Here is a 22,716-nt window from a genome sequence, read left to right as displayed (position 1 = left end):
ATGAGCTCGACTCCCGGGCTGCCCACCCCGGGGGCCTCGCTGGCCCTGCGGGTGTCCTTCGTGGACGTGCATCCCGAGGTGATCCCGGTGCAGCTGTGGGGACTGGTGGGCCAGCGACGGGAAGAGTACGTGCGGCTGAGCCGGGAGATTCAGGAGGCCGCAGCCACGCGCGGCCCTTGGGCGCTGGGTGGGGCCTCGGCGTCGCCGGGAGAGCTGTGCCTGGTGCAGGTGGGGCTCATGTGGCACCGCTGCCGCGTGGTCAGCCGCCAGGCGCAGGACAGCCGCGTCTTCCTGCTGGACGAGGGCCGCACCATCACGGCGGGCGCGGGCTCGCTGGCCCCGGGGCGCAGCGAGTTCTTCCACCTGCCCTCCGAGGTGCTGGGCTGTGTGCTAGCCGGCCTGGTGCCCGCGGGAGGCGGTGGCACCGGCGGTGGCGAACCCCAGCACTGGTCTTCCAGCGCCGTGGACTTCCTTAGCAACCTGCAGGGCAAGGAGGTGCACGGACGGGTCCTGGACGTGCTGCTTCTCCATCGCCTGGTGCTGCTGGAGGTGCCCGTTGTGGCTCAGCAGATGGAGGAGCTGGGCCTGGCCAGGCAGGTGCCAGACAGCCTCTTCTGTTCCCTGCTCAAACGCTACCTGACCGCGGCGGGGCTGGGCAACTCCGGAGCTCCAGTTCTACCGCGAGCCGCACCCAAACAAGAGCATCCTGGGTTAGACTATTTCTATCCCCAACTGCAGCTGGGGGTGACGGAGCCCGTGGTAGTCACCCAGGTGTGCCATCCTCACCGCATCCACTGCCAACTCCGGAGCCTCTCGCAGGAGATCCACCGCCTCTCCGAGAGTATGGCCCAGGTATACCGGGCGTCCACGGGGACAGAGGATGAGGACTCCGGCAGTGCCACCTGGGAGGAGAGGGAGGAGAGCCCAGACAAGCCAGGGTCTCCATGTGCTTCCTGTGGCTTGGACGGACAGTGGTACCGGGCTCTCTTGCTTGAAACTTTCAGGCCTCAGCGCTGTGCCCAGGTGCTGCACGTCGATTATGGAAGAAAAGAACTAGTGAGCTGTAGCAGCCTTCGCTACTTGCTGCCCGAGTATTTTCGAATGCCTGTGGTGACCTACCCGTGTGCCTTGTATGGACTCTGGGACTGTGGAAGAGGCTGGTCCCGGTCACAGGTTGGTGATTTGAAAGCTCTGATCCTGGGCCAGTCGGTGAATGCCAAGATTGAATTTTACTGTTCCTTTGAGCACAAGTATTATGTCACCCTGTATGGGGAAGATGGAATTAATCTCAACAGTGCCTTCGGAGTACAATCCTGTTGCTTGGCTGACCGATTTCTCGAGAGTCAGGGGCTAGAGGAGGAAGAGGAGGAGGAAGATATGGAGGCTGCTTTTTACTCTCAGTCCCCTGCTGAGGAAATGGAGGAGGAGGTTTCCCTCCAGGCCTTAAGCTCCATCAGGCTGAAGATGAATGCCTTCTATGATGCCCAGGTGGAGTTTGTGAAGAACCCCTCGGAGTTCTGGATTCGCCTAAGAAAGCACAAGAATACCTTCAGCAAGCTGATGAAGAAAATGTGCAGCTTCTACTCTTCGGCCAGTAAGCTGGATGGCGTGATTTTGAAACCTGAACCGGATGACCTGTGCTGTGTCAAATGGAAGGAAAATGGCTACTACCGGGCCATTGTCACCCGACTGGACAGCAAGAGTGTAGATGTGTTCTTGGTGGATCGGGGCAATTCTGAGAACGTGGACTGGAGCGACATGAGGATGCTGCTGCCTCAGTTTCGGCAGTTACCAATACTGGCTGTGAAGTGCACCCTGGCTGACATCTGGCCTTTGGGGAAAACGTGGAGCCAGGAAGCGATCTCATTTTTCAAAAAGACAGTACTCCACAAAGAATTAGTGGTCCACATCCTTGACAAGCAGGATCACCAGTATGTCATCGAGATCCTTGACGAATCCAGAACAGGGGAGGAGAACATCAGTAAGGTCATCGCCCAAGCCGGATACGCCAAGTACCAGGAATTTGAGGCAAAAGAAAACATCAGGCTCAGTGCCCACTCTCCAGGGCACGTTTCCGGTCATTTCATGGCGGAGACTGGCAAAAGACCTTCCGTCAAGAAGGCTGAAGGAGAACAGAAGGCGAAGAGAGACAGTAAAACCCTGCCCGTTTTAGAAGCTTTGGCCAAGGTGGCAAACCCTCCGAGTATCTCCACTGGGCAGGCCACACAGGACAAAGAGAAGGGAACGGCTGACTCTTCTCTCCTCACTCTGAATTTCCTGAAACTGAAGCCAAGCTGCTGTGGGAAAGGCGAGCTGGAGGTGGGCAGCACCGTGGAGGTGAAGGTGTCTCACGTCGAGAACCCTGGCTCCTTCTGGTGCCAGCTGATGAGGGACGCGCAGGGGTTCAGAACCCTGATGTGTGACATCGAGGACTTCTGCAAAAGCCAGCCAGCCCCCTACGAGGGGGACACCCGCGCTTGCCTGGCAAAGCGGACCGCCAACGGAAGATGGTCCAGAGCTCTGATCAGCGGGGCCCAGTCTCTAGAGCACGTCAGAGTGGTGTTTGTGGACTATGGAGACAAGGATGTGGTCTCTATGAAGGACATACTCTCTGTCAGTGAAGCGTTTCTCCAGGTCAGGGCTCAGGCATTTAGATGCAGTCTTTATAATTTAATTCAGCCAACCGGTGAAAATCCCTTTGAGTGGGATGAAAAGGCGGTCCAGGCTTTTAGTGGGTTTATAGATAACGCCTGGCAGAATAACTTAGAATTAAAATGCACAATCTTTGCTTTGGCATCAAGGCATGATGAAGAGTGGTTCAATGTGGTGGACTTGCTAACGCCCTTTCAGAGTGCCTGCCATTTTTTGGTAGAAAAGAGATTTGCGAGGCCTGTAAAACTTCAGAAGCCCCTGGAACCTTCGGTCCAGCTACATTCTTACTACTATTCTACCCATGACCTAAAAATCGGAAGTGAAGAATTGGTGTACATAACACATGTTGATGACCCTTGGACCTTTTATTGCCAACTAGTGAGGAACACAAATATTTTAGAGCAATTATCATACAACATTATACAGCTAAGTAAAGCCTCATTGAATTTAAAAGCATCCAACTTGAACCCTGGAACCTTGTGCCTTGCCAAATACACCGATGAAAACTGGTACAGGGGGATAATAACAGAAGAACCACCAAACAAAGTCTTCTTTGTTGATTTTGGGAACACTCACACAGCAAGTGATAGTCTGCTCCCCATCCCTCGAGATGCCTATGATGTCTTACTTTTACCCATGCAAGCTGTTAAATGCTCGTTATCTGATATTCCTCCTCATATCCCGGAGGAAGTCACCGCATGGTTCCAGGATACTGTTTTAGATAAGTCATTGAAGGCTTTAGTTGTAGCAAAAGATCCAGATGGAAGATTGATTATAGAGCTATATGATGACAGTATCCAAATTAATGCTAGTATTAATGAGAAGCTAGGGCTCCTCGGATACAAAAACAGAACAAGAAAAAAGGACAAAGAGAGAGACATAATCCTCCATGCAACCGAAGCTCCTGAGGATAAAAATGAGAGCGTGAAGTCACCGCCTACAGAATACTTGAGTAAATCGGGAGATGGCAAATCACACAGTATAGAGATTATGGGCGAATCGTGCAAACCCAAGATCAGCCCAGCATGCAAGGAGCTCAAATATTTACAAGGCTCAACCAAGGCCAACCTAGTCACTCTGTATCAGGACTCTATGGGAAACAAAAATGATGGGGGCTTTCCCTTAACAAGAGAAAAGAAGGAAGACATGTTTACCAGCTCACCTGTGGGTGCTGCCAAACTAGACTCTGCTCTTCCTGAGGGAAGGCTAGGGGAATCCGGCAGCAAAGACCTGCCTCCAAAGTTCTGTGAATTCCCACGGAAAACCATAGCACCTGGCCTTAAGACCTCTGTATATGTGTCCCATATCAACGACTTCTCTGATTTCTACATCCAGCTGATAGAAGATGAAGCAGAGATCAATCGTCTTTCTGAGAGATTAAATGATATCAGAACAAGGCCCCAGTTTCACACGGGTCCACCTTGGCAAAGTGGAGATGTGATATGTGCCATTTTCCCAGAAGACAACTTATGGTACCGAGCAGTAGTCATGGAACGACAGCCCAACGACTTCCTCTCTGTACAGTTTATAGATTACGGCAACATGTGTGTGGTCCACAATAACAAAACGGGTAGGCTTGGCCCCGTCGATGCCGTGTTGCCAGTACTGTGCCTCCATTGCTCTTTAAGGGGGCTTTTGGTACCTGACATAATGGGCTGCAAGGAGATGGTGGCTTACTTTTCCCAAAGGACAGAAGAGGCTCAGATAAGATGTGAATTTGTTAAGTTCCAAGGCACCTGGGAAGTGGTCCTCTCGGATGAACATGGAATCATAGCTGAAGATATGATCAGCAGGTTTCCGCTCAATGAAAAGTCTCAAATGGGGCTTACCACCCAAATCATGAAAGGGGACTGTTCAAAGTCTGCTAACAAACCCGACATGGACACTTCAGTGTTTCTTAACTGGTATAATCCCAAAATGAAGTTGATAAGAGCCTATGCCACCGTCATAGATGGGCCTGAGTACTTTTGGTGCCAGTTTGCCGATTCTGAGAAGCTACAGTACTTAGAAACTGAGGTTCAGAGTGCCGCAAAGCAGCTTGCAGACAGGAAAAGCTGTGCCCAGTGTCCCCGAATTGGAGATCCGTGCATCGTGAGGTACAGAGAAGATGGACATTATTACAGAGCCGTCATCACTAATATCTGTGAAGATCACCTTGCGTCTGTCAGGCTTGTGGACTTTGGGAACATCGAAGACTGTGTGGACCCCAAAGCACTTTGGAACATCCCTTCTGAACTCCTGCTGGTCCCCATGCAAGCATTTCCATGCTGCCTTTCTGGTTTCACTGTCTCTGGCGGAGTATGCCCTCAAGAAGGAAATGATTATTTTTATGAGATAGTCACAGAAGATGTGTTGGAAATAACAATATTGGAGATCAAGAGAGATGTCTGCAACATCCCCTTAGCAGTCGTGGAGCTGAAAAGCAAAGGCGAAAGCATTAATGAGAAGATGAAGAAATATGCCAAGATGGGAACCCCCAAGAGTGACCTGTACTATGATAAACATGGAGCAGACAGAAAGGGAGGCCTTAGGCCCACCGGTCCTGACCTTGGCCTTAAGAAATCAAGTCACAAAATGGCACAGGATAAGCCGTTTTATGTGGAAGCCCGGGCGTGTGAGCTCTCTGAGAGGATTGAAAAAGATTTGAACATTGAAACCAAGACAAGTAAATTCTATGAGCGTAGCACCCGGAACATTTTCGAAGCTTTCGAGAACTCATGCAAAGGTAAAATGGGCTCTGAGAGGCTAGACGGCAACATGGATTACCATTTTGTGGACAGAGCCAAGTTTGACGATAACTACCTCATTACAGGATTCAACCCCATAATGCCCCATGCTAGTGAGCCGAAGGAGCTATTGGAACTGAATTCACTAGAGGTACCGCTCTCTCCAGATGACGAATGCAAGGAATTCTTAGAACTGGAATCCATCGAGTTGCAGCACTCCCCTGTCGGGGAGGAAGAAGAGAAAGAGGAACTAGGCCTGGGGTCTCCGATGGCACCTCCGTCCCCTGGCTGCGAGGCAGGAGCCACCCTGGAACCATTTATGGTGCAGCTTCCCCTGGACTGTGAGACGGAGAAGCAGCTAGACTTGGAACTCCCAACGCCCCAGCTGTCCTTGGATGACAGCCTCAGTCCTTTCTCCGCAGTCGTCAGTCCGAACATCCAGGAGTCCACGTGTGCCGAGGACGAGGGGAAGCCGGGTTGTGTGGGCTCTTCTGACGACGGCCACAGCATGTCACCAATCCTCCACCACCGGAAGAGCGGCGATTCTCCCACCCATGATGACCTGAACCTCTCCGAAGAGGAGTTCCCACAATTCGAAAACAGAGACAACACTGCTTTATTGGCGCCTTTGTTCTCGGGGGAAGAAGCCAGAGACGGAAGGAAGTGCGGGGTCGCTGTGCCAGGTGTGTTGGTCTCTTTCACCTTGAAGCCTTTCAGTGAGTGGTTCTTGTTTGTGTTCTAGAAAAGGGGTAGCTATTGGCCAAATTACATTTAAAAAAATAAAAGAAATTAAACACAAAGAAGATACTCAGATTTGAATTTTATGACGGGCATTTGATTTTTGCTTGTTTTGGCTTTAGAGAGAAAGCCCTGCTCGATACCCCAGACTTGCCTTGAATCCACACTCCTCTGGCCCAGCCTCCGGAGTGCTGGGATGGCCGGTGTATGCCATCTGCCTCACCAGGAAGGACATTTTGAAGCATGGAAAATACAGTTGTAAAATCAGTGGAAATTAAAAAGGCTGAATGAAATGCCATAATATTAATTTTATGTTTTAAAATAAGATGGCTCAGCAGTTAAGGATACCTACTGCTTTTGTGGAGCGCCCAGGTTAGGGTCCCAGCACCCACAAGGTGGGTCACAACCACCATACGTGTCTCCAGTTCTCCCGGGGGATCTGGCCCCCTCTCCCGACCTCCACTTGCTTCCGCATGCACACACTGAGGCACACACACACATTCATATAGCTTAAAAAAAATAAAATTACTAAAATCTGTGTCTTAATAAGGACAATCCCATGTAAACTGCAAGGAATTGTTTTGTTAAAATCAAAACAGTAAATGTACTGCTACATTTTGAAAATGCGGGCTTCCCTCAGTCCATCATGCCTGTAAATAGATTTACAGTGGAGATCATTTTGCCTGTGGTTTTTTATTTTTTATTTTTCCTGGACTAAATTGTATCACGTGTTGACTTTGCCATGCATTGAGAAATCTTTAAACAGAATTTAGATTTAGGGAGCTGCTATTAATAAAGGAGTCAACAGTCGATAGAAACCTCGGGGGGCAGTCAATAAATATTAACCTCCTTATTTGCTAGTTTCTCTGCTTCTTAAAGATTTGAAGGAAACAATGAAAACCTCCCAACTATTTTAAAGTGGGTGTTGGTGTGTGGGTGTGGGTGTGTGGGTGTGTGGGTGTGTGGGTGTGGGTGTGTGGGTGTGGTTGCCCTTGGAGGGTGGAGGAGACAGACTTCCCTGGAGCAGGAGTTCCAGGCAGCTGTGATCCCCAGATGTTGCTTCTGGGACCCACAGTTGAGTTTTCTGGAAAAGCAGTGTGTATTCTTCAGCACTGGCCACCTCCCTAGCTCAAAAAAAAAAAAAAAAAAAAAAAAAAAAAAAAAAAAAAAAAAAAAAAACAGCAAAAATAAAAGTTAAAGTAACATTAAATGGGTACCACTCTCCACTTTGCATGAACAAGCTTGTGCTTTTCAGATGTCTGTGTTTATATTGTTGAGTTTGAACCATGATATAAAAATGGAGAAAGCAGTGGCAGAAGGAGAATGAAGAGTCACGGATTTCTACCACCTGGAAGTTCTCAGGGGTCACACCATGGTGCACTTCCCTTTGGTCATATTTTAGTTCCCTGTGTATGTTTGTTGCAAACAGTTTAAAAGCTAAATGCAGATTCTACTGTCACACAGAATTGAAACCTCTACTTTAAGCCATTAAAGCCTGTTCAGTGGGCTAGAGAGATGGCTCATCAGTTAATAGTACAGCATGCTCTTGCATAAGACCCAAATTGGAGTCCCAACACCCACATTGAGCATCTCACAGCCACTTGCAACTCCAGGTCCAGGAGATCCAGTGCCCTCTTCTGGCCTCTGTGGGAACCCACACCCGTGTACGTAGGCACACACAAATACAAACATACATGAAAGTCAAATATTTTGAATGTGTTCAGAATGGATGATAACCTTTGCCAGATATATTTCACACAGATGGCTCACATCTGAAATACACAAAGATCTTTTAAAAATAAACACTAAAAATGTCCACAAAATTTTTCAATCAGCAACTTGGCCAATTAACTGAATTGACAGTTCTCAAAAGTAGAGACACAAAACGGTGTCCATGGCCATCAGGGAAATTCAAACTGAAGGTACTCTGAAATTCCTAATTCTAGTAAAAATGGGTGTCATAAAGAAAACAAATGAAGAAGCAAGAATTCGGATGTTACTGAAAGTGAGATGAAGGAGGACCCTTTACACACTGCTAGTGGAAGTATAACCTAGTGTATGGAAATTGCAATGGGAGCCTTCTCAAAAAGTTGAAAATACAGCCAGCTAAGATACAGCTGTCCCTGGGTGAATATACCCAATGGGCTCCTGTGTCCTCCCACACAGAGTTGTTGTTTGGTTAAGAGTGTCATAATAAAACACCAAGGCCAAAAGCAACTTGGGGAGGAAAGTGTTTATTTCATTTTGTAGCCTGTAGTCCATCGTGCAGTGAGGTCATGGCAGGAACCGCCTCCAGGCTAATATAGCTCATATGGGAGCTACAGAGGGGTGCTGCTGACTGCCTTGCTCCTCATGGCTTGCTCAGCCTGCTTTCTTACAGAACCCGGGACCACCAGCCCAGGGATGGCACCAGGCCATCCCACATCCTCAGCCACTAATCCTAGAACATGCTCAGTGATAGTGACGGTAGCTTTTGATAGTGATTTTCAGTGTAGAGGTCAAATTCAATTCTTGTTTTTAGCTTTGTTGTTTTTGGGGAAGTGGGAGGATATATAATGAGTTGTGCCACATGTATATGTATATCTATATGTATATAATAAAATTGAGGAAAGATACTTAGAAAATATACTAATATATAACTTGCATGTTACTAATTAAATGAGGCTAGGAGAGTGCTTCTCCTGTGTGTCTCGTGCTAAGGTGCTCGTCTGTACACATTGAATCTTCCTGTATTCGATTTAGCCGTCCAGCTGCAGAACACCTACACTCTGAAAGGCTTCTCTGTTGGATCGAAATGTGTCGTGTGGTCGAGCCTAAGAAACACGTGGTCCAAGTGTGAGATTCTTGAACTAGCCGAAGAAGGAACAAGGGTAAGGGAAGGTGCAGGGGTTTGTTTCAAAGTGCCCTTGCTATGAGAGCTTTACTAATGTCACCACAAGATCAACGAGTCCCGTAGCTATCTGTCTATCTCTGTTCACTTATCCCTGCCCATTTCTCCTGACGCCTTGATGAAGTTTTTGAGAGTCAAATCTACCTTCCTTTTAGTGTAAACACTGGTAGGAGCTTACAGTTTATTGTGGTGTTATTATTGTTTCGTTTCGTGTAATCTGGAAAACATACTAGAGTTGCTGGCCTGTTCTTTAAATTCTCTATTCCTGGGCCTTGGCCTGACGTAACGCATTCTGATTTTCTTGAGGTGGGGGGTTCATGAATATCCATTTTCACACTATTAAGACTGACTGGACTGGAGAGATGGCTCACTGCTCAGAGCGCCTGTGCTCTTGTAGAGAAACCTGGGTAGGTTCCCAGCACTCCTATCAGGCAGCTCAAAGCCACACCTCTCTGCAGCTCCCTCTCCTGGCGTGCACACCGGGGTTGCACATTCAGGCAAGCAGGCACACGCATACGCAGATGAGTAAATCTTAAAATGGGAGAACCACTGTGGAGGATATAGATGAATTTCATAAGCATTATGCAGACAACCCTCCGCTGAGTGTCAGAGTGCTCTCCAGCCTTAGGGGTTACTTAATACTTTGGACCATATTTTAGACATCACCCTGTTTTCCTCATATATGCACACACATATATGCATGCTTTTGATCTGGTGTATGTAACAAAGCAGTCCCATTGCACCTGTGTTCCATCCCATCCGCCACAGCCACATGATCTTTATCTTCTTTTGCTGCTGTTTCGTTTTTGAGACAGGGTTTTTCAGGGTAGCCCTGGCTGGCCTTCATCTCTGCCCTCCAAGTGCTGGGGTTAAAGGCATGCCCCGGCTTACAACATAATTAATTGCAAAATATCATTGATGATTTCCTTTAGCCATTTCCTCTTTAGAAACACAGTTTGATATTATGAATAGGTTTTCCTTATAGTTTCAAACTTTATCCTCAAGAAAGAGCCCAATACCTGTAATCTATCCAGTTGTTTGAGTATATGGACACACACCTTTTGAGGCAGAAGTGTACATACTACATTTTATTGTCTTTGTCTGATTGTAGTTCTTTTTTCCCGTTAAATTTGGAACACTTGAGATCTTAATTTTAATTGTTGATCTGTTAGCATACATACTCAAAATGTTTGTAGTGCTGAGTTTAAAATATAGGGTAAAATTTAATACAGCCTTTTTTTTTTTTTCTTTTGAGACAATGGCTTGAACAGCCAAGCTAGCCTCAAACTCTACATGAACCAGTTTCCTTGAACGTTTGAGCCTGCTGTTTCCACCTCCCACATGCTGGGATGACAGGCATGCATCCCCACACTTGGAGGGTGGAGCCTAGGGCTGTGCCTGCCAGACAAGCACCCCACCAGCTGAACGAGATGCCCCACCCCAATGCAACCATCTTTCCTTTTTTATTGTTGACATTCCCATGACACCTTGGGCATCTTCAGTTTGTAGAGCTTGTCTTTCTGTTTTGTTTTGCTTTTCTTTGTTGTTGTTGTTTTCTTTCTAAGTGTTCTCTTCCCTCCTAGGTTGTGAACCTTTCAAATGGTGTGGAAGAAACAGTAAGCCCCGAGAATGTCTGGAACGGCATCCCCAAGGTAGATAAGAATCGCTCTGAGGTACGGCTGTGGGAACATTAACTAATGAAAGCACTGTTCTTTATTTTTCAAGACGGTTGCACAAGAACTTTCAAAGTCCTTGTGTTAGGAAGAATGAAGGGGGAAAAAAAAACCTGTATCAACACAGTTGACAACATCAATAACAAAATCAGTTTCTGGGACTGGAGGCCAAGTATCACTTTGGACAAACAAGTCATCCATGGTTTGCTCATTGATTTTCCAATTTGAGGTTAAAGAATGTTGGTGAGTTATATGGTATATTTTGATCTCCCCCCCCCAAAAAAAATCCAAGAAATAGGACAAATTTTAAAATGAAGTTGCTGGAGATAGCTCATATCATTTCTTGCAGAGGACCTGAGTTGACTTCCCAGCACCCACTTTGGATAGCCAATAACTGCCAGCAACTCCAACTCCAGATTATCTTATGCCCTCTTCTGGCCTCCAAGGACACTTGCATTCACACACACACACACACACACACACCACATATATACATACACAAAATATTTTTTATCTTAAAATGAGAAAATAACCCCTACTTGCAATGAGCTTTGCAGAGCCAAGCTGGTTGATGCCTTGGTTTTCTTTTACCATTTAAATTGAATGTTCTTTCATTGCAAATACAGATGGTACTGCAGCGCACAGTTTTACAGTCTGCTGAGGACTCTAACAGTGGACAATTTCCACAGTCACCAGGATTGTGTCCCTGGGTATTGAAGTTTGTTGTGTTTGCATAGTTGGATTTGGACTTATTGCTTCCGACAGGCCTGCTCATCATGGTTTGCCTCTGCTGATTGTCTTTTCTCTGGAGAGATGCTTCAGGTCTCCCCACCTTTTTAAGCTGAGTCATTTGGGATTATGCCCTGAACATTTCGAATCCTATAAGACCCAGGCCCTGTAAACATGCTCTGGAGGAGGCTGAGGTTTTCATTTTAGTAGGGTATTGCCTAAGGTTCCTCTTGCAAACTCCGTCTGTCTGTGGCTGATGGCTCACGCGTCAGTCAAGTTTTCAAAGCCTCTGCCGTGATGCTCGGCTCTGTCCGATACTCAGGGGCCGATCTGGAACTCAATAAGGCGGTGGTCAGGTGTGAAACACTGTTGGGCTGCTGCTGCCAAGCAAAAACATGGAGCCATTCTGAGATTTCTCCTTAGCCTATACTTAGTGTTAGGGTTAAACCCGTGCTGCTTCTCTCCTGACATTTCCTCTACGCTGTGTCACTTTCTGGAAGTGGAGGACACACATGCGTGTATACATGCATGCATGTGAAAGACAGAGGTCAACCTGAGGTATTCCTCAGGAGCCATCCGCCATGGTGATTTTTGCTTTGATGGTATGGTTATTGTTTTGAGACAAGGGTCTCTCGCTGAGGACTGGGCCTGTGCTGACTGGTTGCTGCCTGTCTCTGCCCGTGTCTACAAAGCATGCTCCACTGTACCCAGCTTTTTATATTAAGATTGTTGATTGACGTGACTCCACGTGCTTGTGTATCAAGCACTTTACCCACGATATCGCATCAGCCCCGACAAGCTTTGGTTTTGATCCCCTAGGGTAGAGTTCTGTTTCTCTCTTTGTCTTTTGTGGTCTTTCTGTTCTGTTGTGACTGAGCTTGCCACTGGAGTGAGGCGGGTGTGGGGAAAGGAATAAACCTAGCCTTGTTCAGATAACAGAAGGGCAGAGACAAGCTCCTCCATAATATATGGTCCCTACACACCCTTGTTACTCAGTACAAGACCAGAAGAAAATAGCACAGTAGAATTTCTCCCCATTTCCTGTCTTCCGGTATTCAGGGTCATTGCATTCCAGCCTTTGGCTAGAGACAGAGCCCTTCTCTGATACTGCTGTCTAACCCCACAAATGGTTTCTATTTGGCTTGCAAAGGAGTACAGGGGTGTGTGTGTGTGTGTGTGTGTGTGTGTGTGTGTGTGTGTGTGCATAGCTCCCACCTACATTGAGTCCCAATTATTTTCATTGTCAACCTCTTTACTCTTGAAAACTTGCATTTGCTTTTTTTCCATTGTGTCTGGAACTGTCAGTGAGGAGAGAAGTTAGGGACCTCATTCCATACTGGCCACAACTGGAAGGCCATAAGCAGTGTCTGATGTTCAGATACTGCAGCCTCTTCCGGGCAAGTGACTGTTAAAAGAGTCACTCTTTAGCCCCCTTTGTCAAACCACAACATCCTGTTACAATTTTACTAAGTTTCTTTCCCCTTCTGGTTGGATCCAGCTGTTAATTTTGAAGCATCCATACTCCAATATAGATCTGTGGAATTCTAGCTGGATAAAATGCCCCATACCAGCCAAAGCGGGGTGGGGCGGGACTAGTTAGGAATACCCAAATGGTACACTCATATATGCAATCACATGTAGCATTATCTAAGCCAATTAGCAGATGCGGAGAGACCACTTAGGAGAAAAATATTAACATTGTTAGATTTGGTTACTAATGGGGCTTAAATGATCCTGTAATGTGGAGGAGCTCAGATAAGACACCCACTTACAAACGAGCATTATGAGTCACTAAATCATGCATGGCTTCACGATACATGAAGCCATTAGTGTCTACGTGTGTGATTTTTAGAATTTTTATCTGAACAATTTAATTTTACCACAAAACGCCTTGCTAATCAGTTTCACTTGCACATTATGCTTTTAGTTACTGAAGGGACTGTAATCATTAATAACTCATTGGGGTCTCAGCATGGATAACAGGTTTGAATAACAGCTCTCTGAAGAGCGATGTCCCCTTTTCTAGTTCATTTAGAGTTTTATGCAATGTGTTCTGATCCTATTCACACCCTTTCCCCTGCTCGTCCCAGATCCATTAGTCTTCCCTCCCTACCCAACTTTGCATCCTTTGTTTTACAACCTTAAAGACTAATTTGTGATGATATCCAGATACTCTTGGGTGTCTGGTTTCCCAATGGGGCATAATTGACCTCGCAAGAGCAAGGCTCTAGAGAAAAACCATCTCTTCTTCTCCCAGTTGTCAATGTCTCCATGGCTGGGGGGCGAGTGGGATTTCAGGCTCAACACCCATCTCCATGCTGGGATTTGGTCCAATTTGGGTTGGCACAGGTCTTGTGCGTGCCGTCCTAATTTGCTGTGGGCGCAGCTGCCCTGCTGTGTCCAGAACACAGTTTCCTTGTAGTTTCCTTGAGGCTCTTACACTTTTCTGGCCCCTGTTCTGCAATGGTCCCGGGCTTTGGGAGGATTGGGTACAGTCTCTATGTTCCCTTTAGGGCTAAGTATAGTGCATCTTCCCGGGTAGGCCTGGAGCTCTCTAGAGTGTGGAGGCTGACCTTGAGCTTCTGGTCCTTCTGTCTCCTCCCAGGATCTGGGATTACAGGTGCACACCAGCACACCCATTACCACCTCTCCCTCCTCCATCAAAGCTGCCAGGGTTGGGAGAGCCTACATGCAGGAGACTGGTGCCGCCCCGCCTGGATGGCACGCCCCAGCAGATGGAAGGAAGAGGCAGGAGTCAGTGGACCCAGGGTGTGCTTCTGACCCTGATTCCTGGCTCTGAAACCAAACCATGCTAACACCAGAAACACACTTTACCCTGTATCCCCATCTGTGGTGGGGTTCTGACTTTAAACTACTCTGTGCTTACAGTTTTGTCAATGATGATAACTCAGGTTTCATTTGTTAGGCTGTCTTCCAAACAGTGGGGAAGGACCTCTCCTTCATGTTGTCGGATGACACCACCATCAAAGGTAACCTGTGTGCTTAAAACCACAATATTTTTGTCACCCAGAATTTCCAATTCTTAAAGACAGCATTACCTTAATCTCTCAAGTGGAGTGGTTTGTCAGCTTCTGTGGATATTAGCAGAACTGTGTGTGTCGGGGTGCGGGGGGGAATGTTTAAATGCAGTGAGTTGGAATAAATAAGAGGAAGATTTGCTAAAATGTCAGAGGGAATTTGTTGGTGAACTTAATTAAATCTTAGAAGTTAACTTCTGAAGTGGATAAACTAATACTTTAAAAGGCATGAAATGGTTTTCTCAGGGTAAGCAAGATGGCATCAGTGGGTAGGTTAAGGCACCAGCTGTCATGCCTGAAATCTTGAGGTCAAACCTAGGGACCCATGTGGTGAGAGAACTGACATTTACAAACTGTCCTTTCACCTCCACACGCATGTGCCCACCCATTCTCCCTTAATAATGATAATAATAATAATAATAAATATAACTTTAAAATTAAGTGCTTTCTCAGAATTAACGTGTTTACATATTTAATTTGTCCATCTGTCAATCTTCTGGAGTTTCTTTCTGGACATTTAGTTTATCTCCATGGTGTCATATTGCTCAGTGGGTATGGGGACCGCTGCCAAGCCTTGCTGACCTGACCCTGGATCCCACACGATGTGTTCCAGTTTGCTTTCAGTTGCTGTGATAACACAACCAGGACCAACAGCAATCTGAGAGGAGAGTGTTTGCTTGGGACATTCCAGCCGCAGTCCGTCATGGAGGAAATAGAGGGCGAGAACTGAGGCGGGAGCAGAGGCAGGCTAGGTTGCACTGCAGTTCGTCTTCAGCCACCTTTCTTGCACCTCCCATGACCACTTGCTCAGGGCTGGCACTGCCCACTTAGGCTGGGTTCTCCCGCATAGTTTATTAATCAAGAATGTGCCACACAGACTTGCCCAAGGAACAGTCTAATACAGGCATTTTCTCAATTGAGTTCCTTCTCCCGGACAATCCTAACATGGGTCCCTTTGAAAACAAACAAAAACCCACTTAACCGGTACGTGGCATAAGGAGGAACTGACTCTTGCCAAGTTGTCTGTACTGCCACACATCTCCATGTACAGACACACACACACACACACACACACACACACACACACACACAGTGTGCCAGCATGCTGGCTCTTAGAACTGTAGAAAAAATTAAATCAGTACACCCCCCCCCCGTGGCTGTAGTAGAGATTGGCAGCTGTGTTACTCTCATTCTGCAAAAGATGAAATCAGCCAACTTCAAAGCGCCTTAAAGAAGCTTTAGTACTAGGTACGGAGAAGAGTGTTAAAAAGGAAAGGACTGATTTCTTAGGAATAGCTCTGAGTCCTTCGTGGGGCTTTCCTCCTCCTCCTCCCTGCCCTGTTGTTATTCTGCTTTCTCTTCTCAGGCTTTTCTTCTGTTTCAGAGGAGCAGCGTGGAGGAGATGCAGATTCAACTCTGGAGGTATAGGCCCTGCCAATCAGAAGCTGCCTTTAAAAAGCCACGTGCTACCCCAACTGGAGGAAATGTAAACCACATGGCCCCTGGAAGTTGTCCTTCATGGGGGAATGATCTGAGATGGAAGCAGTAGGTCTCAGGTTGACAAAGCAGCCTGTTTATTGCTCTCTAGAGGCATCTGGGCTTGTCCCTCAGCCTGTAGTCTTCTAGTGTTTTAGCCAGGATAATTTATTTTGCCAAACAATTGGCTAGCTTACTACTATATTCATAAAATTATATCTTTCCAATAGATTGTTTATATTAAAATAGAAAACTCTAGGTTTGTGACTGACAGGAGCTGCCAAGTAGCACATCTTTGTTAGCAAGATCGTCAGAACCCTTGTTTTGCTTTGGAAGCAGATGCAACACAAGATTTAAATAAAGTTTATTCTTAAAGCTGTGGTGGTCTCCCGTGTTCTTTTGTTTCTCTTCTGTAACTGAGGAGTGGGGAGGCTTGGTGCTATGAAAACTTAGCTCTGATCTGGCATGGTGGGACACACCTTTAATCCCAGCACTAGGAGACAGAAGCAGGAGGATCTCTGTGAGTTTGAGGTCAGCCTGGTATAGTAGATAGTATATATATATCTATAATATATAACCTAGATAGTAGGTTATATATTAAAAATAAATAAAATATTATCAGCCCCTGATGTCCCATGGGAACAGTGAGAATTGAGCACCTTAAAAACTGGGTGTTGCTGGGCAAGGTGACACAATTCTTTACACCCAGCACTCAGGAGGCAAGGGCAGGCAAATCTCCGCATTCAAAGCCAGCATGGTCTACACACTGGGTCCCAGGCTAGCCAGGGTTACACAGTGAGACCCTGTCTTAAAATGTAAACAACGGCAACAAAAAATGTGGGTATTGTTTCAGCGATTGGAAAACGGGAGAGGTTGCGTCACAAAACAACTGAGGAAGAGGCTGGAGAGATGTCTCAGCAGTTAAGCCTTCATACTGCTCTTGTGAAGAACCAGAGTTCGGTTCCCAGCACCCATGCAAGGCAGCTCATAACCACCTTTAACTCCAGTTCTAGAGAAACCCAAATGCCCTCTTTTGGCCTTCATCAGCACCCGCACAAGTGGCAGGCTCATCAGAAGCATGCATACACACACACACACACACACAAAGAGAGAGAGAAAGAGAGAGGGAGAGAGAGAGAGAGAGAGAGAGAGAGAGAGAGAGAGAGAGATTCTTACAAACTAATAATTGAAGAAAAACATTGCTTGCTGACAGTTTGGCCGACGCAGAGAAATGTCATTAATGACCAAGAGGAAAAGAAGGTACACCATGGCCAGATGACATAAGCCTTCAGTTTTATGTTAAGGAATTTTATCTATTTAAAGACTTAACGTGACTGGCTACTGGGGACTAAATGATGGCAAACCAGAACACAGTTGCCTCCTAGGTGGGAGGGTGGCAATCGTTGTCCACACCACCCAAGGCAAATTCACACTCTGTAGAAATCTGTAGAAGAGACAGGATGCAGGATACTTAAACCAGATCATGTGCTCCCCTCGTGGACAGCCTAAATGCTTGCAGCCACTGAGAAACACTCCTTGTCTGATTCTCGGATGCAGACCCATGTCCACACCCCTGAAATGCTGGGGAGATGGGCCAGTGGGTGAAGCATTTGCTATGAAAGGGCATGAATTTGAATCTCTAGAGCCCAGGTAAAGTCGGAGACAGTAGGACTTGTTTGTGACACCAGCACACCTTCATGGGACAGGTGGCAGAGACAGGTGAATTCCTGGAAGTCTGAGGACCAGTTAACTTGGTATATGCAGTAGAGAACAGCAAAGAGAGCCTGACTCCAGCAAGGTGGAAGGATGCTGCCTAGTCTCCACATGTGTGCGATAACATGTGTACTGGCATGTCCATACACATATGTACCTCTCCATGTGCGAACACATAGCACACACAAAATGTTATAAAACCCCCTTTAGACTTTCACTTAGCTGTCAATTTTACAATATTGTGTGTGTGTGTGTGTGTGTGTGTGTGTTTTCAAGACAGGGTTTCTTTGTGTAGCTCTTGCTGTCCTGGAACTCGCTCTGTACACCAGGCTGATAGGGAACTCAGAGATCCGCCTATCTCTGCCTCCCAAGTCCTGAGATTAAAGGTGAATGCCATCTGTCATATGCTGTCATATAAAATTAAAACAACCAAAGATGGCTGAGAATTTTGAACGTTTCCTTTGTGTCCTTGGCAGTCTTTGCATGAGTGGGCATACCTTGCCTGCTTCGCACAGCCTCAATGCTCACAGCATGTCCATTTAGTAAAGCGAACACATCAGAGATTACGGTATTGAAAACCTAAATTACCAACTCTGACTCTATGACACTTGTCTCAGATATTCTAAACACCTCACATCACATTTCATCGTCGATTGAATTGAACAGCACCACCAATTCTGCCCCAAGACAATGACTTCCTGATCAGAACAGTGTAAGTTTCTTACCTCAGCAAAGGTCACAGAGAAATGCTACGCAAGACTCTCATTTTGCTCAAACTCGACTCTGCTGCTCAGAACAGAGAACCAAAGACAGGACAGTCTGTTCTGTTTTTATTATAAGTTTGAGGATCTCGTGTCATCTGCAACAGCTTTTCACTGGGACTATTCCTGTCAACACACTTCTGTAAGTGAAATGAAAGTAGCTTTTCATTTGACACTTAAAGGACCAGCCTTGCAAAATTATGATTTAGACTGTTGATAATTTTTTGTATGCTCTAGTTTATGTTTTGTTTTTTGTTTTACACTTACAGGGGGGAAAGGTCTAAGCATCCATTTTTTGGTGGGTAAATACATTATGGTTTCTCTATCTCCTGCATATTCCTACATATTCTCTCTCTCTCTCTCTCTCTCTCTCTCTCTCTCTCTCTCAATTTTAAAAGGAGACTGCGTAACAAGCTCTTCTAATTCTGGGTGTGTGAGTCTGGAGAGTGCTGCAGAGCCGGGGGCTGAGTGACTCCATCATAGGGTGACCCAGGGATCAGGTTCTCGTTATTTCCTTCCACCAGAGAGTCCCACTGATCAAAGTCTTTATGAAGTCCTATTTTAAAAAAAGAGAAGACATAAACGTTGAGACTATTAAACAGTTGGATGCCACTAGGTGGCAGCATAGAGTCACAGATTACAGAGCTAGCGCAGTGCAACCAGAATTCCCAGGGGCCAGGCGTTCTGTCCAAGGCCACCAGGTTGATTTAGCAAATGCATACCCTCCAGAGAGGCTTACAGATAAGCAAACTGCTGTCAGTATCCCCAGCACGAAAGTTCACCTTGGGATCCATAGGACTGTTAGCTTCAACAAGTACGTGTATACAATAGACACATCGACATATATGTACCCATGCACACACCTATTAAACAATGCAAGGCAACAAAATTCACTTTTTAAGCCTAACTTTCTGCTTTGTCTACTGGAAAGCAAATGGAAATAGCTACAATAAGAATAAGACTGAGTGAATATAAAATGGTTTTGTCCATTGAGAACCAAGCACTCTGAGGACCAGAAGAATGAATTGTTTCTTACCTAAATGCTTTTGTAAGAAAGCCAGAGAAGCTTTGTTGCTGAGGCCGATGGCTACACTGGAGTCTATTTCCCCTCTTAATTGCAGCCTTTCTCCAATTATTTTGCCAGATAGAAAAGTAAAGTCGACAAAAGTCTGGTGCACTGAACCCCTAAGAGAGAAATATATAACTTACGTTGCATGAAAATATATATTTTTACAAATGTACAAAAAAAGTTTTGGCCCCATTGGATAATTCTCTGCAAAATAAGGAAACAAAATGTGGAATCTGGTCATTTTTATGTATTTGAAGGTCAAAATCCCTTCATTTAATCATCCTAAAATTCAATTCCTCTTCTGGCTAGAAAAATAAAAACTTCAACTATTTTTGCTTGAAAGTCTTTTTAAAATCTTTATTTTCATTTGAGTGTGTGCATGCACACTTGCTGGCAAAGACCAGAAAAGCTCATTGGATCCCCTGGAGCTGGAGACATAGGCCTTTGTGAGCAGTCTGACTTGGGAGCTGGGATTCAGAATCCAGTCCTCTACAAGGTCAGCAACTGCTCTCAACTCTAGGCATCTCTCTAGCCCCGCTTTGAATAATCTTGTTGTGAGTGTAAGACCACATCAGGATATAAGCACACGGCTATCATTCGGAGCATCCCTGCGTAGCTTGGCAGTACTTACATATTGTTCCAACAAAATGGATGCTCTCACCTTTTCCTTAAGGACTTTCAACTACTTAAGGATGAACTGCCATCCCTCAGATCTGTAGGCGTTCGGACAAAAGTAGTCAATACCCAGTTAAACCGACAATAGCAGCACTGTATAATTAACGGCATTAAAAGCATTTCCATTTAAGTCTGGGGCTAAAGAGATGTCTCCATGGTTAAGATCACTTGCTGCTCCTGAAGATGACCTGGGTTTGTTTCTTAGCACCTACACAGCGGCTCACAGCCAGTTCCAGAGGGACCTGACACTCTCTTCTGGCCTCTGCAGACACCACACACACTTGGTGCGCAGAGACACAAGCAGGCCAAGCACTCAAATGCACCACATCAAAAAGGAAAGTGCGTGTGAGCGGATGGGGCTGAAGACACCTAGAAGGCTTCACTACAATGAGCAAGTTCTGTGGTGGAGCGATAGAAGGGGAATGGTTTGTACGTTATGAAAAGGGCTGGCACTGGAGACTCGAGGGTGGTGAGGAACAGCTGGGTGTGAGCACCCTGATGTGTGTAGCCTGTGCTGCCACTTGAGGCCATGGTGAGGTCCAGGCCCACGTCTGGGTCTGTGGTCCTGCAGCAAAAGGGATCTCTGTCAATGTCCATGGCCCATGTTCCCACCAAAGGCCACGCAGATATTCTTGGTCCTGGCTGCCACCTGGGGCCATGTCGATGTCTGAGGGCTGTGCAGAGCTGGCCTTGCCCCTCCCTGGTTTGTCTCTCAGGAGAGCTGGCCCCACCCTCACTTGAAAAGTGTGGTAGAGCTGGCCTCTGTGGTATGGGCACAGAAGAGCTGGTGATCTGACCAACTCAGCCACTACCCATGTCCAGATCCAGGGTCTTGAGATGGCCTACCCCAACATCTACCCAATCTACCCCACCTGTGAATTGCTATGGTGCATGAAGGCGCGGGTCCTGTAGAACCAAAGCTGCAGGATCTCCAGCACACAGACCAACAGGATATCAGAGAGAAGTCCCAGTGAGGATCCAGCATGGATAGTGTAGCAGAGGCCAGAGGCCTCAAACCAGACCAACGACTCATTACAACGAGCATTTCCATGTAAAGCTGTTTGGGTGTAAGGGTGTACTGTGTGATGCACCACAGCTTCCACAGAGAGATACACTTTCTTATTTATTTCCTTTTCTTTTTATTTATTGGCAGGGGGTGATTGCAAAAGTAGAGGGTAGGTATGGAGGGTCAGGGAGATGAGTGGGACTGGGGTGCATGACGTGAAATTCACAAAGAATAAAAGTTTTTAAAAGTTGAGGCTGTCAGTTACGTTTTGGTAAGCTTTTCATGACCAGCATGGCCATCCCAGAGTACCAAGACATCAATGGCCAACATCTGTAGCATCGGTAATTTGTTTACTAAAACAATGAGTTTCATCTTGAAAAGTTTTTGCTGCTTTAGATTAGCAAATGATTTTTCATTTCTTTTTAATTCTGAAATTACATAAGATGTCACATTGAAACGAAGGCAGATGCTATTTAGAGTCCAAGCTTTTACATTACATTCTTGGATCTACACAGTAATCCATTAGACATGCAAAGTTTCAAATGTGTTTTGCTGTACGGTTGAGATTATTTTTTAGTGTACCACTATATGATAGCCTAAAAGGTTTACCTGTGACCTTGCTTTAAATAATGCAAATTTCTCGTTTTACAAGAAAAAAAAAAAAGAGTAAGCGTAAGAGGACTGAGGGTGACAGACTATATTCTAAGCAGTAAAAATGTGGCACTCAGCACAGCCCATTCTGCAGTGGTCCCCCAATGCTTCAGGTACAGGCCACCGCCCACGCCATGAGCACTTACTTGAGTGTGATCATTTTCCTTTCTCTGCCAGGCTGGTAGAATTTTTTCATTTTTTTGACGTCGTTGGGAGACTGGAAGCGGGCAGAGTTGACGAAGAAGAGAGGCTGAGTCACCCTGGAGGGCAGCTCCTCACTCACGGGATACATCCATGGGTCCAGAGCAACCCCACATCTGTAGGCATCGTCAACAATGACGAAGAATGACTGGTTACGGGCTGGCCAGCAGAAGCCTTCCTACCTCACCAACCGCCTCACTACAGGGATCTCAAGGAAGCTACAGTCAGCTCTGTACCACAGCTGACCTGGAATTGCATGACTATATTCTTTAAGAATCATGGTATAATATATTTGCTCAGTTGGAAACAATTATTTCTACATACTGTTTTTTTAAAATATCTACTAGATGAAACATACAATAAAACCACCTTTACTAAAATTTGGGAGAATTCTAGATCCTTTAAAAAGTATTAATAATCATTAGCTACATCTATGATAAAAGTGTTTACTCTCGTTTACTTAGAAATGATAAATATTTGAAGTGTTAGCATCTATGAATGCAGGGGATTAACAGAATAAACATTTTGCAAAAATAAAAAAAAAAAGAATCATAACAAAGAAAGCCATTTCCTTAAAAGGTTTTTATATTCTTTTTTTTGGTCACATCAAAGAGCATAAGAAAACATTTTGTAATGAGGAATCACCAGCCTTTTAAATGAACTATAACATATTTAAAAACATGGTTTTCAAAATACATTTAAATCAGTTGTAATTTCT

The 22,716-nt window shown here is 45.8% G+C and overlaps 2 protein-coding genes across 2 annotated transcripts in view; one reads left to right on the top strand and one right to left on the bottom strand.

Annotated features, from left to right (window-relative positions):
• On the top strand, positions 1–15,893 carry Tdrd6 (tudor domain containing 6). The gene is made up of 5 exons (XM_055615260.1): positions 1–6,061; positions 8,859–8,986; positions 10,590–10,679; positions 14,335–14,398; positions 15,831–15,893. Exons 1-5 carry the CDS (start codon positions 1–3, stop codon positions 15,872–15,874), a joined length of 6,387 nt encoding a protein of 2,128 aa, XP_055471235.1. The 3' UTR covers positions 15,875–15,893.
• Positions 15,894–17,212: 1,319 nt separating this feature from the next.
• Pla2g7 (phospholipase A2 group VII) overlaps positions 17,213–22,716 on the bottom strand; it is a 35,202-nt gene continuing 29,698 nt past the window's right edge. Inside the window, exons 10-12 of the mRNA XM_055612247.1 lie at positions 21,944–22,114; positions 19,433–19,581; positions 17,213–18,952 (exon numbers count right to left, since the gene is read on the bottom strand). Of these exons, the coding sequence (XP_055468222.1) occupies positions 18,816–18,952; positions 19,433–19,581; positions 21,944–22,114 (457 nt within the window). The 3' untranslated portion in view covers positions 17,213–18,815. The remainder of the gene's footprint in view (positions 18,953–19,432; positions 19,582–21,943; positions 22,115–22,716) is intronic.

This window comes from Psammomys obesus, unplaced genomic scaffold (assembly GCF_907164565.1).
Source record: "Psammomys obesus unplaced genomic scaffold, mPsaObe1.curated_primary_1811, whole genome shotgun sequence".
Classification (NCBI taxonomy): Eukaryota; Metazoa; Chordata; class Mammalia; order Rodentia; family Muridae; genus Psammomys; species Psammomys obesus.
Note: the sequence above shows the minus strand (reverse complement) of the source record. Positions and strands in the feature narration are given on the sequence as shown.

Bases quoted from the DNA above. Each gene is read 5' to 3' on its own strand.
- Tdrd6 (XM_055615260.1), top strand. From the start codon at position 1: ATGAGCTCGACTCCCGGGCTGCCCACCCCGGGGGCCTCGCTGGCCCTG. The intron at 10,680-14,334 runs GTACGGCTGTGG...TTCATTTGTTAG, and splicing joins TAGATAAGAATCGCTCTGAG to GCTGTCTTCCAAACAGTGGG. The intron at 14,399-15,830 runs GTAACCTGTGTG...CTTCTGTTTCAG, and splicing joins GGATGACACCACCATCAAAG to AGGAGCAGCGTGGAGGAGAT.